This window comes from Haliotis cracherodii, unplaced genomic scaffold (assembly GCF_022045235.1).
Source record: "Haliotis cracherodii isolate W230 unplaced genomic scaffold, xgHalCrac1.p SCAF_15, whole genome shotgun sequence".
In the NCBI taxonomy this organism is placed as follows: Eukaryota; Metazoa; Mollusca; class Gastropoda; order Lepetellida; family Haliotidae; genus Haliotis; species Haliotis cracherodii.
This window is the reverse complement of record NW_027266270.1, coordinates 10,104,756-10,123,264: the sequence shown is the minus strand read 5'-3', so window position 1 is coordinate 10,123,264 and position 18,509 is coordinate 10,104,756. Positions and strand designations below refer to the sequence as shown.

Sequence of the window (18,509 nt, the reverse complement as noted above, 5' to 3'; positions counted from 1 at the left end):
AGATCAATCGTCCCTTTAATATAGTTGACGAACATTGAACAGGTGAGACATGGGCAGAACCAAAGCGAATATCAGTAAATAAACAACACTGATTTCCTTTACTTCGTGCAAACAAACATTCCTGATTTCACAACAGGCAGCAAATAGTCGGATGAACACCACATCAGCATTCGCTATACATTTGTCACATTTAGTATTGATAATATATGGATTGCTAGCATATCACTGTGTTGACCATGTTAATACTTCGCAGTTGATGGAGGGCTGTCAAACTGGACATTGTGGTCAATCGTACCCTGCCCTGTCACATGTGGAGCAGATGCCATGACAAACCAGAGCAGACGTAGGGATTGTAACGCCCCTGCTCCAGAAGCTGGTGGCAAGAACTGCACGGGTCCACAGACGGAAACCAGTCGGACACACTGCAATGTCCCTGCATGTAGTGGTATGTGAAGACCAATTTGTCATACAGTTTACACTTCTGCAGTGTACATGTACAACTTTCAGTTTAATTATCGGAGGACGAAACTGTGCCTTTATGGTCATATGTCGAACCACAAAGGACAGATGATATCGTAAGAGCGGTAAGATCACTCGCGATCTTCTGCACTCAACTAGCAGCAGTTAAAATACACATTGCATCTGGACGTGTAGAGCGACTATCATAAAGATGCTAGAGTTATCTAAACTAAAGAAATCAAGAGTATGACAAACCTTATGAAGAAATTCTTATTCCTTGTATTGATCGCATACATACTAAACCACAAATGAAACGTCACCATGCTCGTAGATATCCTACAGGATAATTGTACATTTTAAGAACATGTGTCATCTCAGTTTTCTATTGCATCTTCAGATATAGATGGTGGCGTCTCCGAATGGCAGGAATGGAGTGATGTCACTTGTGACCAAACATGTGGAGTAAATGTTCCCGGCACAATAACGAGACTGAGGAGATGTGACAATCCGTTACGTCAGGGTAATGGAAAAACTTGTGTGGAACAAGGACTTGTGCCGCAGGAGTCTTCACGGATACTGTGTGTCAGTATACCCGAATCCTGTGGTAAGGGTATCTGACGTTGGGCTCATATATAATTGTTTGAACAGTTTTTTTTTTAGTTTTTTTTATATGTTTGTCTCTAAAGTACCATGCTCCAATTGAATAATACTGTTTCATCAGTATGTTTTTAAGTCATCACTTATATCATTGAGCAATTGATTCAACGATCTTTACTACATGTACGTTACATGTGTTGCATTTTGTTATATTCACACAGGTGGTATCGTGGTAACACTTCCACCATACATGGTAAATATACATTGTTTGTTTCAGCATGCAATGACATTGTTGGCTATAAATACGAAGTTGATATTCATGTTTAAGGGAGAATTATATCAGAATAAATAAGATGCTCAAGAAATAGTATATACATTTGATAATACATTGAGCAAAATATGTTTAAGGTATCCCAATGGATGGTGCATTTGGGGAATGGAGTTCGTGGTCGGGAGAATGTTCTACAACCTGTGGCCTCAATGTTAGATACGTACGAAGGAGAAACAGGACATGTGACAGTCCTAAACCACAAAATGGTGGCCTTGACTGCCAAGGTTCCCATTCTGAAGAAAAGATTAGTCCATGCAACATACCTCCTTGTCCAGGTAAAGGATGAATCGGAATTTGTCATCATGACGTGTCTATTTCAAACACTTTGAGGAAATATTTTTAAGGTAAATGTTAAACATAATGTTCTATGAAATCAAGATATTATTGAGTACGTTTTTAACTATTTTTCAAAATATTGTATTTTGATATCTTGTATGCACTAGCGTATCAACATATGTACCTTTGTTTGATATCGTTAATGGAAGATGCAGTTTGAGTTCCATGTTGATACATTTCCACACATCACTCACTCCTTTTAAGAGGACATAATCCATGGCACCTATGGAGAGTGGGGCCCATGGGCTGCGGATCAATGTTTATTAACCTGTGGAGTCAAGGTTCAGACAGTAGAAAGGAGAAATAGATCCTGTGATAGCCCGGAACCACAAAATGGGGGATTGCCTTGTCAAGGACCGTATATCGAAGCACGACAAATTGATTGCGAGGGTGTTGCACCTTGTCCAGGTAGGTTTTGCATGTCTTTTATTGGCAGTGTTACATTATTATATATATAAAACTTCATATCCATTCCCAGTTAGCATTCAGACGTTGGCCCAACGTTGGCAAAGGTTGGCAATGTCGCGGTCGGATTTCATACGTTGGCCCAACGTTGTTTCAACGTCAGGTCGCATTTCGGAAATTATTTCCATGGGGCGCTACTCTTAATTGACAGCTTCTCATAGAGGGCGCTGCGTTTTTGCGCCTCTCGACGAGCAGACGACGCGACACAAGCACAGGCTTGATCATCGGAATACTGTTTTCTTCGAATATATATAGAGGTAAGTGTTTAATTAATGTCTTGTTATAATGTTCCAACAGTACCCGAGAAAAAACAACCATTGTTCATTCAGAAATATCAACACGAGTTATTATTTTCCAGAAATTGAAAACACCACGTTCCCTAACTTCATGACCGAAGCCGAATAGGAATATGTCACTCTGATTGCTTGCTAATATGGCATATTATTACCAGCATTTCCAAAAAAATGGAGCTTGTCCGTATCATAAAGTTTGTCGTGATCGAGAGGACAAGATAGTGCAAAGAAATGTGCACCGTATCTCGTAAGTTGCAGTGTCGATCTTAGCTGTTTCTAACAGTTGGAGGTCACCGGACAGCGAGCAACCACATGACTACTGACTATGGTATTTGTAAATGAATACTGGTTGTTTCTATTCTCGCGTATGTTTAAAAATAACAAGCAAACTCAATTGAAAAGGTGAAATTCGTTATCGCTTGTGACAATTAACTTTACGGTGAAAAAGATGAATTAAACTGAAGAACTGAGAACGAGGCTTCTAAAACTCAAAGCATTCCGTGTACATGATATAATAATACCATGCAGACTCCTGCTGATCCATGTATGGAGCTTTTCCTTGTCGGCAACACCGCGAGTTCAGTTTTCGATCACCAATCAGTGGCCGTGGGATCGTGTTTGTTGTTATTTGAAAGGGATTGATTATTATTTATTTGTGTATATTAAGAAATGATTTACTACTACGGGGAGTTATGGTTAAAACTAAGGGAACGTATTGGATTAGATTGGGTACGAAATAGTCACTAAATCATTTCAATAAATATTTACAGAGATGTTTCAACTTCGTCTTATTTTGTCTCAGATATCGCATTTTGTTAATTTTCCCAACGTCACTATCTCTGTAAATGTTAGAACATATATAAATATTCTGGCATATTAATATGTAAAATATTGGTGTTATTTAAAAAAAAAATTAAATAGAATCTATAATCACGATTTTAATTAAATACCACAAAGTGTTAACAGTTCTATAACTGATTGGAAGGTCAGTTCATAATCATATTCAACATTCATGCTTGCAACATGAGAACTATTTATTTTATTTGGAAATATATATTTTTCATTTATTTGTTTATTTTTCACATCAGATTTTAGAAACTCTGCCAACATATGCTATTTTGCATTTGCAATGCAGAAAGGCAAAGTTACTGCTTTTGAATAATTACAGTTGATTTCTATTGGTTGATGAAACTATTTGCCAAAATTAACACCGCTGACAACATACTGTTAGTAAATGAGATTTATCTCTGCTGGTTTCTATTTTTCTTTCAGGTGGAGTTTACAGTATTGGGGAAGCATGTTTGTTTAAAGTACATCACAGCCAGAAAGGTATGCATGATGCAATAATATATACAAACATCTTCAATAATAAAAATGTGGATGATTCTTAATTATGCCCCAATCTAACAGGGCGGGTTGATAAAGTTTATCCATCCGTCCTTCATTCCAAAGACATTTTTGTGTGTGAGTGCAGTGCAAAGTTTGATTTTGATATGTATATATGCTGACAGAAATATGATTATTTTAATGTTTTTAACTTTGAATATTTCTTCTTATTTCAACCTTTGTGCGACCTATCACTTGAACACTACTTCATGGATTCTTTTCCAATAAGGAGTACAGTTTCTATACCCATAGGAGAGGTGCAGTGCGAAGTTTGGTTTTGATTAGTGTATTTTCTAAGAAAATATAACTTTTTTCATGTTTTGAACTTAGAATATTGTTTACTTCAACTATTGTGCTACCATTAATTTGAAAACTACACTACTGCCTAGAAGTTCATTCCCCTTACATGCATGGGCAACGCGTTACGCAACCAGTGTGCATCGGGTTGGTCACGCGTGTGATACCCGTGTGCACCCCGTCCGCCATTCGTGTGCAACGCGTGACACACTCATTAGAGGGGGAATTAAACTTTTGACCATAATACACATGTATTTGCTAATGTCTCCTTCCTTTATGTGCTTTTGTGGAAATAACATGAATACTGTTGTGTTTAAATAGATCTGTCTTGTTTTTTACGACCATTGCTTCTAAATCCGATGGTGTTAAGAGAATACATGGTCCTGGAACATGTTATTGCAATTGAAATGCTTTTATTGTGATTTGACATTAACCGTCTGTAGTACGACTTTCAGTGATAATATGTATGAGATTTGGCGGTGCATTGTTTTTATTGGACCCTAATTACTTTATGATGACTTGGACTCTTTATCTCAGCTCCATAGCCGTGAGGCTGGAAAAGAGCAGCATGTAATTAATGAGGGTGGGTTATATAATTGAGGATACTCTTGAGGGAGAGAATACTAATTACCGTACTACAGGAAGAGACCTGTAGACGTAAGCACAGGGTTGTGTTTTAGCTGGCCGTTCGATAATGGCCGCCAGGAGAAGTGAGCTTTGACTGCGTCATCTAAAATAAATAATAAGATACAGCAGTGTTATTTTCACGGGTCTGTTGAATAAACTCCCAGCGCTGCGGTCAATGTATCTTCTACTTGATCCTTGATACATCATTTTGGCATTCACAATATATAGTATTTCAACGTACAAAAGAGCACTGTTCTAAAGCAATTCCGCGGGAGTAGTTGTTACCTGTGCATTACTGTATTTTCCCAGTGAGCACCCGGATGATATAGCAGAAATCTAGACTTGTTCGCGACCTGTGCTCGCCATTCGTAAGCGCATTTTTATTGAAAGTAGAAGGACGTATGGTCACATTGATCAACAAAAATGCAATACAGTTTTGGAAATGTAGGTATATTTGTGGGGAGCATCGGTAATGGTGATGCAGTTTTTGTAAGTCACTTGCATGGTAATTGTGCGATCTTCGGGTACACTATTTTGACTTGCAACACAAAGTAAATATTTCATCTGAACATTGCTTATTTTACGGTGTGTATATGTTTACATTCAAAATGTAAACAGATTTCACTAAGGAAATTTATTAAACGCCTAAATATTCAGTTTATTTTACAAATTAACTGAAAAATATGTCCATCTTTATTAATATGATAACGAATTCCAAATATATGTTTATGTTTAATCTCATCACCAAGTACAGTTCTGTATTGTTTGGCTTCTTTTCTTAGCATAATTAATTTATTGTGATATGTATAAGCTCTTTTTGCTCGTCTTTATCATTTTTATTCAGTCGGTTAAATAAATGAATGGACTATTCAGTCAATTTGTAAAATGACTGAAATATTTAGATATTTAATAAATTGCCTGAGTGAATCATATTTTACACATTGACTGTAACATATACACGCTTACAAAAGAAAATACTTGCGAAAACAACGTCTATTGCATATCGAAAAACTTCCCAACCAAACGGAAAGGAACAAGAATGATTCTGTTCAAAGCTGCAGCGAATGATTGAAAACAAAATGCAAATATCATTATTACAACCTAACAAAGTTATAATGTATCCGGGAATATCAACATAAAGGAACAATATCCATTGCGTCTGCAGCTGTACAAAAATACTTATTCGATGTCAAATGTCTATGTGAGAATCAAATACTTTAATAATAATTATTTGGAAACAATATTTGGAATATATATGAAATATATTAAAAAAATTGAATATATCGTTTTTAAACGTTATTTAAATGTATCGAATATTATAACCCGTGTTTGTTTCTTAACTGATCACCTAGTTTGTTTCAATTGTTTCACATAGGTGCCAAATTAGCTGAGAAAGCCCACGTGACAACTATTTTTATAATGTCCACGGTTCTTTAAAACATATATTGAGTTAGATAACAATGAACAACTAGTCAGTGTATTATCTGTTACCCTTTGAACAAAGTATGTTGTTTTTACATCTGTACTTCAAGCCATGATATGAGTGTATTGCCTAGGTTTAGTAAACCTACCTTCACATGTAAACACTTACTTTTGACGTATCCACTCTGCAAGATAACAGTAATTAATCAATCAACGTATTTCCTGTTGATGCTTTGATGTCTGGGAATGATCAGTTGATTTACAAAAAAAGTAAAGGAACTGACCCTACATCTCTTGCTGGGCTGCCGCGTGCATATCACATAACTCACATTCCACCTCACTTCAAACCTGGATTTAGATTGAATAATTACCCCAGGTACAAGAAAGACCAAATTTGAACCTTTATAATCTGAGTGGTGCTACAACTAAGTATACATGTTATAAATTCATTAACTGAGCAGCAAGAGAATTACGACAAATACACAAGTGTAGGGTTATACCAGAAAATGTGGATGACAACAAGGGAGTAGTAATTGTATCATCCACGCAATCCGAAATCCGCAAATGCTTTCACTCATGGATACTTTTTTATTATTAAACTGTAACAATCAGGGGTATTTCAAAATAACGACACTCGGTGAGCTTTCGCCGTTATTTGTCTGTTTGTTTAGGCTGAAGAAATTAATTACCATGCGCCCTTTGTTGAAATCTTCATAGATCACGGGTAACCAATCAGTTTTCAAAAATGCGTAAGCTTATTTAGCAGACTGGTAGCCCAGTCTCTTGTCACGCTCGGTTGCGTTAACGAGCAAATTGACTCACGGCAGCTAGAAAGCCCAAGCGGAAATCCAAAGGTCGTATTACCTGAAGAATCAGCCTTCATTTGCGAAATATCTACTGCTCTCAAAATTAAAGTCATAACTTTCTAACCAAGGATTACCAGTTGAAACAGGTCGGTGGCTGAACATTCCCAGGGAAGACAGCCAGTGTCCACTCTGTGAATCTATCGCTGTGGGAGATGAATTGCATTATTTATTTCAATGTGAAGCTTTTCACCAATGGCGATATGAACTCTTAAATAAGCAATATCTTAAGTTTCCAAACATTTAAGAAAATTATGACCACTAACAGTGTAAGAAATCTAAAAGGCCTGTCTAAATTCCTTAACAATGGGTACAATACAATTGGTAAATTGTATTAGTATCCACGTATCCTATTTTTATTATTTTTGTTAAATTGTACATAATAAAAATTGTAGATAATTGTATGTCATGTTATTCTAAGAATAAATGAGTTTGAGTCCGACACCCGAGAAGAAGCCAGAGATTAGTGCCCCTTTTTGAATGGTTTACAATCATGTGTTTTAGGGTTAGCCTTGTTGCGTATTTTTATTTCAAAAGAAATCTGGATCGGTAAACAAGCAAAACTCGCTTATGTAATACCTCTCCAGGTAACAACTTAACAACAGCTGGATATATATAAGAGAGTGATGAACATAAACATACAAAATGCACAAATGAAATACACGAAGCCAATACGCTGAAGCAAGTGGTGTCTGTGAAATAAGGTAATGCAGTTTTCTTTTACTACATGCATAAAATTAAGCTACTCAAACCTTTTGCTTTTGACAATGATGTCGTGAACTGATTTAAGAAGAGTCATGTTTGTAGAACTGATTAACTACTGTCACGTAATATCATTTTTAGACCATACCCATGTGTGTAGAAATACACATTGTTTCTGATATTATCGTATTTTGTGACAGTTATAGAAAAAGTGAATTGCATCTTCAAGTTGATATCCACGAGTGCAGTGTGGTATGTCTGATACATGTCGTCTAAACTTATCATCGTTTAAGTCACTGCATCCGAGCCTAAGGCGACAGTGGACAATTTGGCATGATCTACGAAAATATTTGAAGTCAATTTTTTTATTAGTAATTGCATCAGAACGATTAATTAATGATTTGATTTCTTTTAATGAGCGAGCATTAGTTACTTCATCGGATAGAGGGTTCCGCAGGTTGATCATATCCAGAAGAAATTATTGTTAAGCATAGGTCTGTGTTCTACATTTGATTGTTGGTATGTTTAATCTATTTCTAAGGTTATATTTTCTGTTATCAGAGAATTGAATATACACTTTTCAAATATTTTGGCTGAGCAACTTGTGAGTGCTACAGGTCTATATTTTGAGCATTCATGTTCATCGCTGACACTGACACCGCACCAGCCCGGCAGTGGACTTGACACAGTTATTTGCGCACCGATTATATAACTCCTACAGACAGGGTGGGGTGGTTGTTTAAAGCGAAACGGACGACCCCGTCTGTTATCTAACAAATGCTGTGCGGCGCCTTTGATCTTGCCTCAAAACATACACATTATAGTAGTAAACGACGATCAGGATGGCCTGGAAATAAACACAATTCTGTCTGCCCAGTGTATCCACAATTAACTAGAATGCTTCATATCCACAAATACATATATAGAAAATAGATATTTGCCCACAGCAAATATTCATTTGCTTAACTGCATCAGTGTGGTTTATCAGAACATGTACAATGCTTTCTTACGCTTGGTGAGGCAGACTGAAATTGAACATTAGGATAACGTCAGCAGGGATAAAAGAGGTCATACCAAAGAACTTTAATTACTAGTGGAAACGTCAGACATTCCGATCAACCACTACAAGGCCCGGCCGGATCTCAAGGTTGACCAGATCAACACCCCAAAGGAACATCTCTTTCGTCATGGTGCACAAGAAGGGGTGACAGGACATCGAGTACGACATCACAAACTACACAGACCTGTACCACTTCTTCCAGAGTAATGGCGTACCGACCTCAAACCACTTCGTCGCCAATACCGCCGCCTTTCTTGCCAAGAGTCTCTACCAGAATTCCAACCCCCAGGATGAGAAGCTGACCAAGAGACTACTAGAAGGATACCGCCGCTATACTTCTAGCCACACATGCTCGCCAGCCGACGCCGTGCCTTCCCACGCTTGCCCCCACACCCCCCCCCCCCCTCCCTCCGCCCAAACTTTTCCATATTATTGTATATTCTTTTATCACCCACTCCCACCCAGCCAAACCCCAACCCCCTTAACTTTAATAGAATAGGCTATAAACTTATATATATATTTTTTTTTGGGGGGGGTGCACTTCTTTACTTAATCATTACGCTTTTTTACCCTAATAGTATAAGTGCTTCCCCGTGTGCGAGATAGGTTAAGTCGGAAAGCGCACGTTAAATCTACGAGGTACTTATCTACCAGAACTTTACTTGCTTTCTGGTCATACGTAAATATATGTAAGTTACGTACATGGGGAGGCTAGATTATTTACAGCTAACAGCAATATAGTGCAAATATTATGTTCAATAAAAGAAAACGTTGATAGATCTATAACACACTGTTTGTACTATTAACCAAACTGTGGACTTTTAAGACATTTTCGCTTATTGTAATAACATCTAGCTAACAAATCATGTCTATCTCTGAAATCCACAAGCATAGTTGCTGTCAAACCTAAATAACATATTCAGGGAGGTCAGTTTTGACTTGCCAAGCACCTTAAAGTGAGTTTATTTTTAAACTGTCAAAAGCGATTGTCCCTTCAATACCAGTATATGGCTGGAAGCTGTTTCTCGGACTGTTATGAGTTATGATGTATTTTATGATATTACTGGGGAATGTTCAAATTAGTTACTGTCATTTAATCCAACGTTCTAACTGTCAACTGTCTCAACAGGACCATAGGTTTGGTTATATATCTCCTCCCTGTCTCTACGTCTTAAGTTGTTAATCGGTAACTGCGGTCCAAATGTATCAACTTATTCATCTATTGTTGCAAACTTGACTGATTTAAACATATCTAATTGATCATGAACTACTGTCAGTCAAGCACCTGTATCAGAAATTTAAAACTAGCCATGTTTCATGTAGTCCCAATATCACTGAAAAATGCCGATGAAACGTGACATATAAATTTACTCACAGACAATATATTTTTCGTGAGAGTGAAGCACAATTTTATTAAAGTTTTATTAACAATTTCATAAACTATAATAATATTAATATTAAAATTCATCATCACTTGCCAAGTTTATGAACATGTCCCCATTTGGGAGATGTCACATATAAACAAGGATTCGAACTAAGTTTGATCGTACTTACTTACTTACTTTGGAGATTTAACGTGCGCTTTCCGACTGATGCGTATTTCGCACACGGGCCCGGCCAGGCCATTTAATGTGTTTCCGAAAGGGGCGAGGGTGGTCTGTGCAACCCAAGAGGGGGCTTTAGGGGTTGCTTATATATAATTTGGGAATTTTGAGATTTGGAATATATGCCGATGGGGTTGGGGAGGAGAACTAAGGGAGCTGGGTGTGGTGGATGATTGTTTGTTTGTGTGACTTTGATTTGGTAGGTTATTATGGTTTTAGATGCGTTTTATTAGTTCCGTTTTTATTAAGAATACGCCTAAGGCCTTGAAGTTTTCTAGTTTATTTTGTGGGTTTAGTATTGCTTCTAGAGTGAGAGCCTTGTTTAGATTGAGGGTGGTTTGTAATGCGGTTCGATGTGTTAGGTAGTGTGTGCAGTGGATGAGTGCGTGTTCTGGGGTTTCTGGTTGTTTGCAGTGTGGGCAGTTACCTGTAGTGTGTTTTTTAAAAATTTTTAGGTGGTTATTTAGGTTGGTGTGTCCTGTTTGGAGTTTAGTGATTACTCTGTCGATTTTTTTTGATGGATGGAGAATTTTTGGTTTGGTTAGTGGTTTGCTGAGCACTCTTTTGATTTGGCTATTTGAGTTTAGATATAGGTTAGGCCATTTTTTTGTGATTTTTTGTTTGTTTACACTTTTAATTTCTGATTTTGAGATGGGTAAGTTTAAGCTTATTTCTGGGATTTTGAGGGATAGTTTAGCTGCTTTATCGGCGTTTTCATTACCGTATATTCCTACGTGGGCGGGTATCCACAAGAAGGTTATTTGTTTGCCTGCTTTTGTTAGGTCGTTGGAGCTTTTAAGTATTTGATTTATTAATTTAGGTCGGTTTTTGGTATTTTTGTTTTGGAGGGCTTGTAGTCCACTTAGGGAGTCAGTAAGTATTAGGATTTTTTGGTGTTTTTTGGATTCTTGATTGTGGAGGGCTGAGGCCATGCCCATTAGTTCTGCCGTGAATATTGATTGGTTATTTGGGAGTCGGAAGGATTGTGTGGTTTTAGTTGGTTGTGTGGTATGGACTCCGAAACCCGTGTGTTTGGAGGTCGGATCTGAGGATCCGTCCGTGTAAATGTGACACCAATTTGGCCAATTTTTGTGTATGTATGCTAGTGTGGTAGTTTTAGCTATGTTTGGGTCGGTTTGTTTATTTATTTGGCTAGCTAGTGTTGTGTCTATTTTGGGTATTTTAAGTTTAGGGGTGAAGATATTTGATTGTTTGCAGTTTTGTTTAAGATTTTTAATTTGGTGTTCATTTAGGTAGTTTGTTATTCTTTGGGATATTGGGGTAAGTAAGGGGTGTTTACGAGCTAGAGCTTGGTTTTTTGGGCTGATGTTTTGGTTTATTAAGTTTTGGATGAGAGGGTTTGATTGGGACGCGGCCCAGAAATTTAAGCTTAGCTGTTCCCTGCGTAGACTTAGTGGCATTTCTCCTGTTAAGGCCTGAAGTGAAGTGTAGGAGGTGCCATGTTGGGTGCGTGTAATGAGTTTGAGGGCCTGATATTGTATTGAGTCAAGTTTTTTAGATAGAGAGTTGTTTAGGGTGTTGTATATGGCGCAGCCGTAGTCTAGTTTTGATCTAATTAGGGATATGTAGAGAGAGAGGAGAGTATCTTTGGAGGCTCCCCAGTTAGAGCCAGTTAGGCATCTTAGGGTGTTTAGGTCTTTACTGCATTTAGTTGTTAGGTTTTGGATGTGAGCATCCCAGGTGAGATGTTCATCGAAAATAAGTCCTAAGAATTTGGTTTGTTTTTGAAATTTGATTGTTTGATTGTTTAGCTGGAGGATTGGGGAGGCGGGTTTCATGTTTTTATGTTTGAATACTATTCCTGTTGTTTTTTCTGAGTTAAGGGAGAAGCCCCATTTGTCAGCCCATTGTTGTATTTTATTAAGAGATTTTTGGAGTAGATTTTTGGCCATTTTCATGCTTTTAGTGCGGATCCAGATGGCTCCATCATCCGCGAATTTTGATGTGTTTACTTTAGGGGATAGACCCTCGAATAGATCGTTTATCATTATATTGAAGAGGGTGGGGCTGAGGATACTGCCCTGTGGAGTGCCATTTTCTAGGGGACATTGGTCCGATAGAGTTTGGTCTATACCCACGGTTATTTTACGATTGTTTAAGAAGTCCTGGATGTAGTTTATTATTTGACCTTTGAGTCTTATTTTTTTAAGTTTTTTTATTAGCCCATCGTGCCATACCATGTCGAAAGCTTTAGAGAAGTCTAAGAAGATGCCTGTGGTATATTGTTTATTTAGTTGTCCTGTCTTAATATCTTGTTCTAGTCGGGCGAGGTTATCTAGGGTTGAGCGGCCAGGAGTGAAACCGCTTTGATCTGGGTTTATGATGTTATTTTGGGTTAAGTAATGTTGTAATCTATTTTTAGCCATTGATTCCATTACTTTACATAAGTTTGAAGTTAGGGATATTGGCCTATATGAGTTAGCTTGATTAGCTGGTTTATTAGGTTTAGGGATTGGTATGACTAGGGCCTGTTTCCAGGGAGTAGGAACCTGTCCGTTTAGGTAGATGAGATTGTATAGTTTGAGTAGTGCCTGGAGTAGTTTTAGGGGGAGTTTTTTAATTATTTGGTAAGAGGTTAGGTCTAATCCTGGGGCTGTGCCCTTTTTCCTGTTTTGGATTACGTAGAGGAGCTCCTCCATTGTGTAGGGTTGATTTATTTCTAGATTGTTATTGTTTGGTTCTTTTGTGGGTTTGTTTTCTGTTTTAAGTTTATCTTGGAATTTTTGGCTGAAGTTGCTGTTCCTGCTAACGGCCGAAAAGTGGTTGGCGAGATTATTTGCTTTTTGGGCGGGGTTGGTTGAGTTGTTAATGTCAGGGTTTTGTTTATGTCGTTTTAAGCCTCTAATGGCGTGGATTTTGCGCCAGACCGTTCTGGCATCTGTACGGTTATTTATACCTTCGCAGAATTTTTTCCAGTCTCTACTTTTGGCTATTTGGACTAGTTTTTGAACCTGGTGGTTTAGTTCGTGGGCTATGTTTAAATATTTGTAGTCGCGTTTTGCTTTATTGAAGGCTGATTTACGTTTTCGTCTAGTCTGTTCTATTTCCTCATTCCACCATGGTACCGTCGGTTTGCCTGTCTTAGATGTTTTGAAGGGGATGGAGGTTTTGGCTGCGTTTATTATATAGTCTGTTAGGTTTTTACAATAGGTTTCTGGATCCTTATTTTCTATTTCGTTTAAGTTAGCTTCGTTGCAGATATCTTGGAATTGGTCCCAGTTAGCTTTATTGTAATGGAATTTTGGTTCTTGGTTTTCTGTTTGGATTGGTACGTTTGTATTTCCTATGGTTATGTTTATGGGGAAGTGGTCGCTACCTAGCGGGACGTCGTGCACTTCCCATTGAGTGCTTTGGGCTAGATCTGCGGTGCATATGGTTAGGTCGATAGCCGACATTTTTTGGTTTATCTTATCGTACCTCGTGGGTTGGTTGCTATTAAGGAGTACTAGGTCGTTTGTTTCTATCCATTCGGAGATTAATTTGCCATGATTATCTATTTTATCGTCTATGCTCCATGTAGGATGGTGAGCGTTAAAGTCTCCGTTTGATCGTCTTTGACACTGAGGTTTTATTCCCACTTTGCCAGCAAACTGCAGAAGATTAACAGTGAGTGAGTGAGCATCGTTTCTATGTTTATACAAGAAAAGATGTTATGCCCAAAACGCTCACAGTAGTTAGTGAGTAAACTCACGACCTATCATGACCTGGTTGAGTGACTTCCTCCAATCAACGTGAAAGGATTACCCACAGAGAAAGAAAGGATTAAAGTCACCCATAAATCTTATCCTAACGTAGTACTCCAACTTCTAAATGCCTCTCAAAGAAGGATTAAAATCCTAAATATATCCTATGTACGTGGTATAGGTACTCACTCACAACCTCTAATAATTAACTGTTACGTTTGGTATCCCCAGCAATATTCACTATGGTCATTGGGCAAATGTAAAAATCACAAACCCTAACGAGATTCTGTCTACATGGTCACACCCGGTGATTGTGAAGATCTCAAATTCTATCAACAGTCAGACAGCATGGCTGTTCATATTCATTTACAACATCCTCTTATAATTAGTATAAAAGTGTTCCACACAAAACCTTCTTTTATTTATTCTTTCAAAATACAAAACAGAAAGTGGGGTGTGGGGAAATGGGACATATTCCTACGTGAAATAATGAGGCATTAGTAGTGGTGACGGCTATATCATAATTGCACTGTCTAAAGCATAAATTTTGCGAACGAAAAAAGTTATATTTGCAATCAAATGGAATGACTCGTGTGGGCAAATGAATATGTTCGTAATCCACAAACAATCATTTTATTAATGGCGAACATTTACCAACCCGCGACAATCGTGTCAACACGGTGGTTCCCCTAGCAATAAACTCGCATCTAAATTCACTACTGTTCTACTGTCGGCTAACGACAATGACGGGACCCCAGTGGAATGGTTCATGCCTTAAAAGTCTAACAACCGAACACTAATTAAGACGGGCCGACCTTGTATTTACGGTCCGGTGAACACAGCTCAATGGCCGCTTATTAACTCAAATTTCACATCTCACTGTTTTGTTTTATCTCACTATTCATTTGATAATTTTGTCAACTTCAACTGGAACCCGGTCCCGTGTTACACGAGTGGCACACGCGTGTGCAACGGGTTGCACACGCGCTGCACACCCGTTGCACACCCGTGTGCAACGGGTGCTAACCCCGTGTGCAACCCGTTGAGCACCAGTGTCACATGCGTGTTACACGCGTTCTCAACGCGTTTTAGGGGAATGAACTTTTAGGCAGTAGTGTACTACATGGATTCTGTCCAAATTTAAGGAACACTTTTTATATTAATTGGAGAGATGCATGGCAAAGGTTGATTTTAATATGGGTATTTTATAAAATAGTATGATTTTTTTACATGTTTTGAACTTAGAATTATTTTCTTCAACATTTGTGGAACCTATAACTTGAAAAGAAATACATGGATTCTTTTCCAAGTTGGAGTAGTTTCTATTCCAATAGGAGAAGTGCAGTGCAAAGTTTGATTTTGATAATTATGCTTTTTCCATGTTTTGAACTTTGAAAAATGAACTAGTCGTTACCCTTGTTCATTTCAGTATCAATAGCTTTTCTGCCTATGTATGATCCAAGAGCATTATGGTATTACTGTCCATGCTGCCTTCCCAGTTTTTAACAGTTTTATGACTTGGAGGGTGGAGGTAGCACTGCTGAAACTTTTTTTCAGACATCACATTATTATTTGGGGGAATGCAACCATTTGTTTATCTCAAAAATATGTTCCTTGCCTTGTCATTTTTATTATATTTGTGTCATTGATTTTTATTCAGTTAGCTAGGCACAATGAGGAAAGACCATGGATACAGTTGAAGATCATCCCTGTGATAAGTTCTTCTCACTTTACATCTGATGGTTGAAAAGGCTCCTCAACCACTCAGCCCAAGTTCTGACTTGTCATTTAACTAATAAATAAAGGTCACTGAAACCAGAATTTTATTGTCACTTTGTTCCTGTCATATTTTTTAATGGATCAAGGATATGGATCATAGGACATATGACGCATGGACTATTTTGCTTGTCTCAGCGTTGCTCCTCAGTGCTGAAGGTATGGGGTAAGGCCAAGAAATATGTTTCAATTTGTGCCGGGCTTATTGTCTGCTGGATGATGGTTTTTAATTTGCAAACTCATGGGAAAATCATATATCTTTTAATAGTGTTGAAACATTTGTGAACAATTTGCACAATGTCTTGAAAAGTTTTGGGGAAAGTAAATATTATATCACTAACTTGTACATGTAATTTAAAACATTTGGAATTTTTTTCTTGGCCATATTTCAAACTATGCATGCTGAGGTACCCTGCCAGAAGAGAGCAAATTTCATTGGCATGCTCTTTCATGGATAGTGTTCAGAATGAATTTAGCTTGCAGAACGTATTGCTTGTTACCTGATGTCTTAACAAGACCGGTACAAACATTTCAGGCAGCCTGGGAGGTAGTGAGGAATAAAAAAGGCGTAATCTAACGTTGGGCCAACGTTGGGTCAACGTTGGCCATCAATGTTGGGTCTACGTTGGCTATCAACGTTGGCCCAACGTCATTTTGACCGGCGGCCCAACGTTGGTCCAACGTTGGCTGAACATCGTTGTCCCAACGTTGGGTCAACGTTGGCCCAACGTTGGGTCAACGTTGGCAAAGAAACGTTGGCCCAACGTTGACCCAACGATGTTCAACCAACGTTGGCCCAACTTTGGGCCGCCGGTCAAAATGACGTTGGGCCAACGTTGATAGCCAACGTTGGCCCAACGTAAGTGATAACGTTGGCCCAACGTCTGACTGCTATCTGGGTTCCCACATCCAGTATAAATCTCTGCATGAAGCAGAGTCGATTGTACGATTCCGACTATGTCATGGGCATGTGTTTACGAATCAGGTGTTGATGAAGTAACCAAGTAGTGAGATAGGTTTTCGCGAAAAGGTGAGCGTATCCTGCCCCATGGGGGCACTCGTCACAAACACATCTAAAGACAAATCAATTGTTCACAAAAAACATGGGAACATATAGTACAAGTCAAAATGAGGAATTGCATTGACATCATTTTTGTCACTGATGCGTCAAATTTGGAAATGTGCGCTACATGGCTAATATCATAAAATAAAATAAAACAAAAATATTATAGCAAATTATTTAACGTTGAAATGTCCTCAAAATCGAACTGATGTATGAGCTCTTATACATCCTACATGCTGCGCATGTAACTTCTTCTTTTCTAAAATTATGATTACACCATGATTGCACCATAGACCTTTACTCGTGATGCAAGTTCTAATGACGACTGCTAACAACTGTAAACGTAAAAAAATGTTGGAGAATATATTCTAATAATGTTACACACTTTATACATCCTCACATACAACCTCATTCCTAATTCAGGTACACGAGTTCACTTTATACATACATCCTCATTCCTAGTTCAAGCGTTATTGTTTTTGTTCTGTCAATACAATCATATTTACCTAGTTCACACACGTACATTCATCTTTTTAATTTTATCATACACATACAACAACTATAACAAATGTTTTTATATGTTGAAAGACAACTTACCTACATTTTATATGAGCTGGTGAGACCCGAGTAATATCTTTTCAAGATGACATAGTTGATGGTGGTTATGGAGAATGGAGCCAGTGGACTGGAGCGACGTGCACAAAGACTTGTGGAGTCGGAGTTACCGTTAATATTTGGAGAAACAGGTCATGTGACAGCCCTGCACCACAAAACGGTGGACTTCCATGCAATGGTACCAACTATGAATCAACATCCATGGAGTGTAACATACCTCCGTGTCCAGGTAATGGAGCTGACAGATATTCTACTCTATACTAAAGTACTTCATACAATTCAAACGCGGAAGTATTACTTCCATGCATTCAGTTGGTTAGAGTGCACCGATCCGTTGGTGTAGTTTGACTTCCGTTCATTATGCAAATAAAACTAGCAAAAATAATCCTGATAACAACAAGTATATGAAGAATATTTGAGTATTATTTTTATTATTATTTTACTGCTGATTGTGTTCAGAATGTGATAATACTCATGTGCGATAAATGAGCTTTTTAAACCTGTGACTTTCTCCTTTGAGATGATGTCGTTGACGGCGGCTACAGCCAATGGAGCCAGTGGACTGCGGATCCATGCACTGAAACATGTGGAGTGCAGATTACAAAGCTGCTGAACAGATTTAGGCGTTGTGATAGCCCTGTGCCATTAAACGGTGGTGAGCGCTGTAAAGGATCCAATTATCAGCAAAAGTTTGACGTATGTGAAGGCATTCCTCCATGTCCAGGTAAAACAATAACATTTGCTCTCTGTCTAACACGTATTACAGATAAAGGCATTATTATCATGTCTTTAAAATCAACTACAATTGAGTTCAAAATATAAACTGTTATAGATCCATACATTACAACGTATTTCTATAAAATCATATATTCTTGATACATGTTGTCATGATACATTGTTGATATATTG

The 18,509-nt window shown here is 38.0% G+C and overlaps 1 protein-coding gene across 1 annotated transcript; it reads left to right on the top strand.

Annotated features, from left to right (window-relative positions):
• Positions 1-1,472: 1,472 nt before the first annotated feature.
• LOC139462695 (properdin-like) lies at positions 1,473-17,864 on the top strand. The gene is made up of 3 exons (XM_071244522.1): positions 1,473-1,662; positions 1,928-2,131; positions 17,629-17,864. Exons 1-3 carry the CDS (start codon positions 1,473-1,475, stop codon positions 17,862-17,864), a joined length of 630 nt encoding a protein of 209 aa, XP_071100623.1.
• The last annotated feature ends 645 nt before the right edge of the window (positions 17,865-18,509 follow it).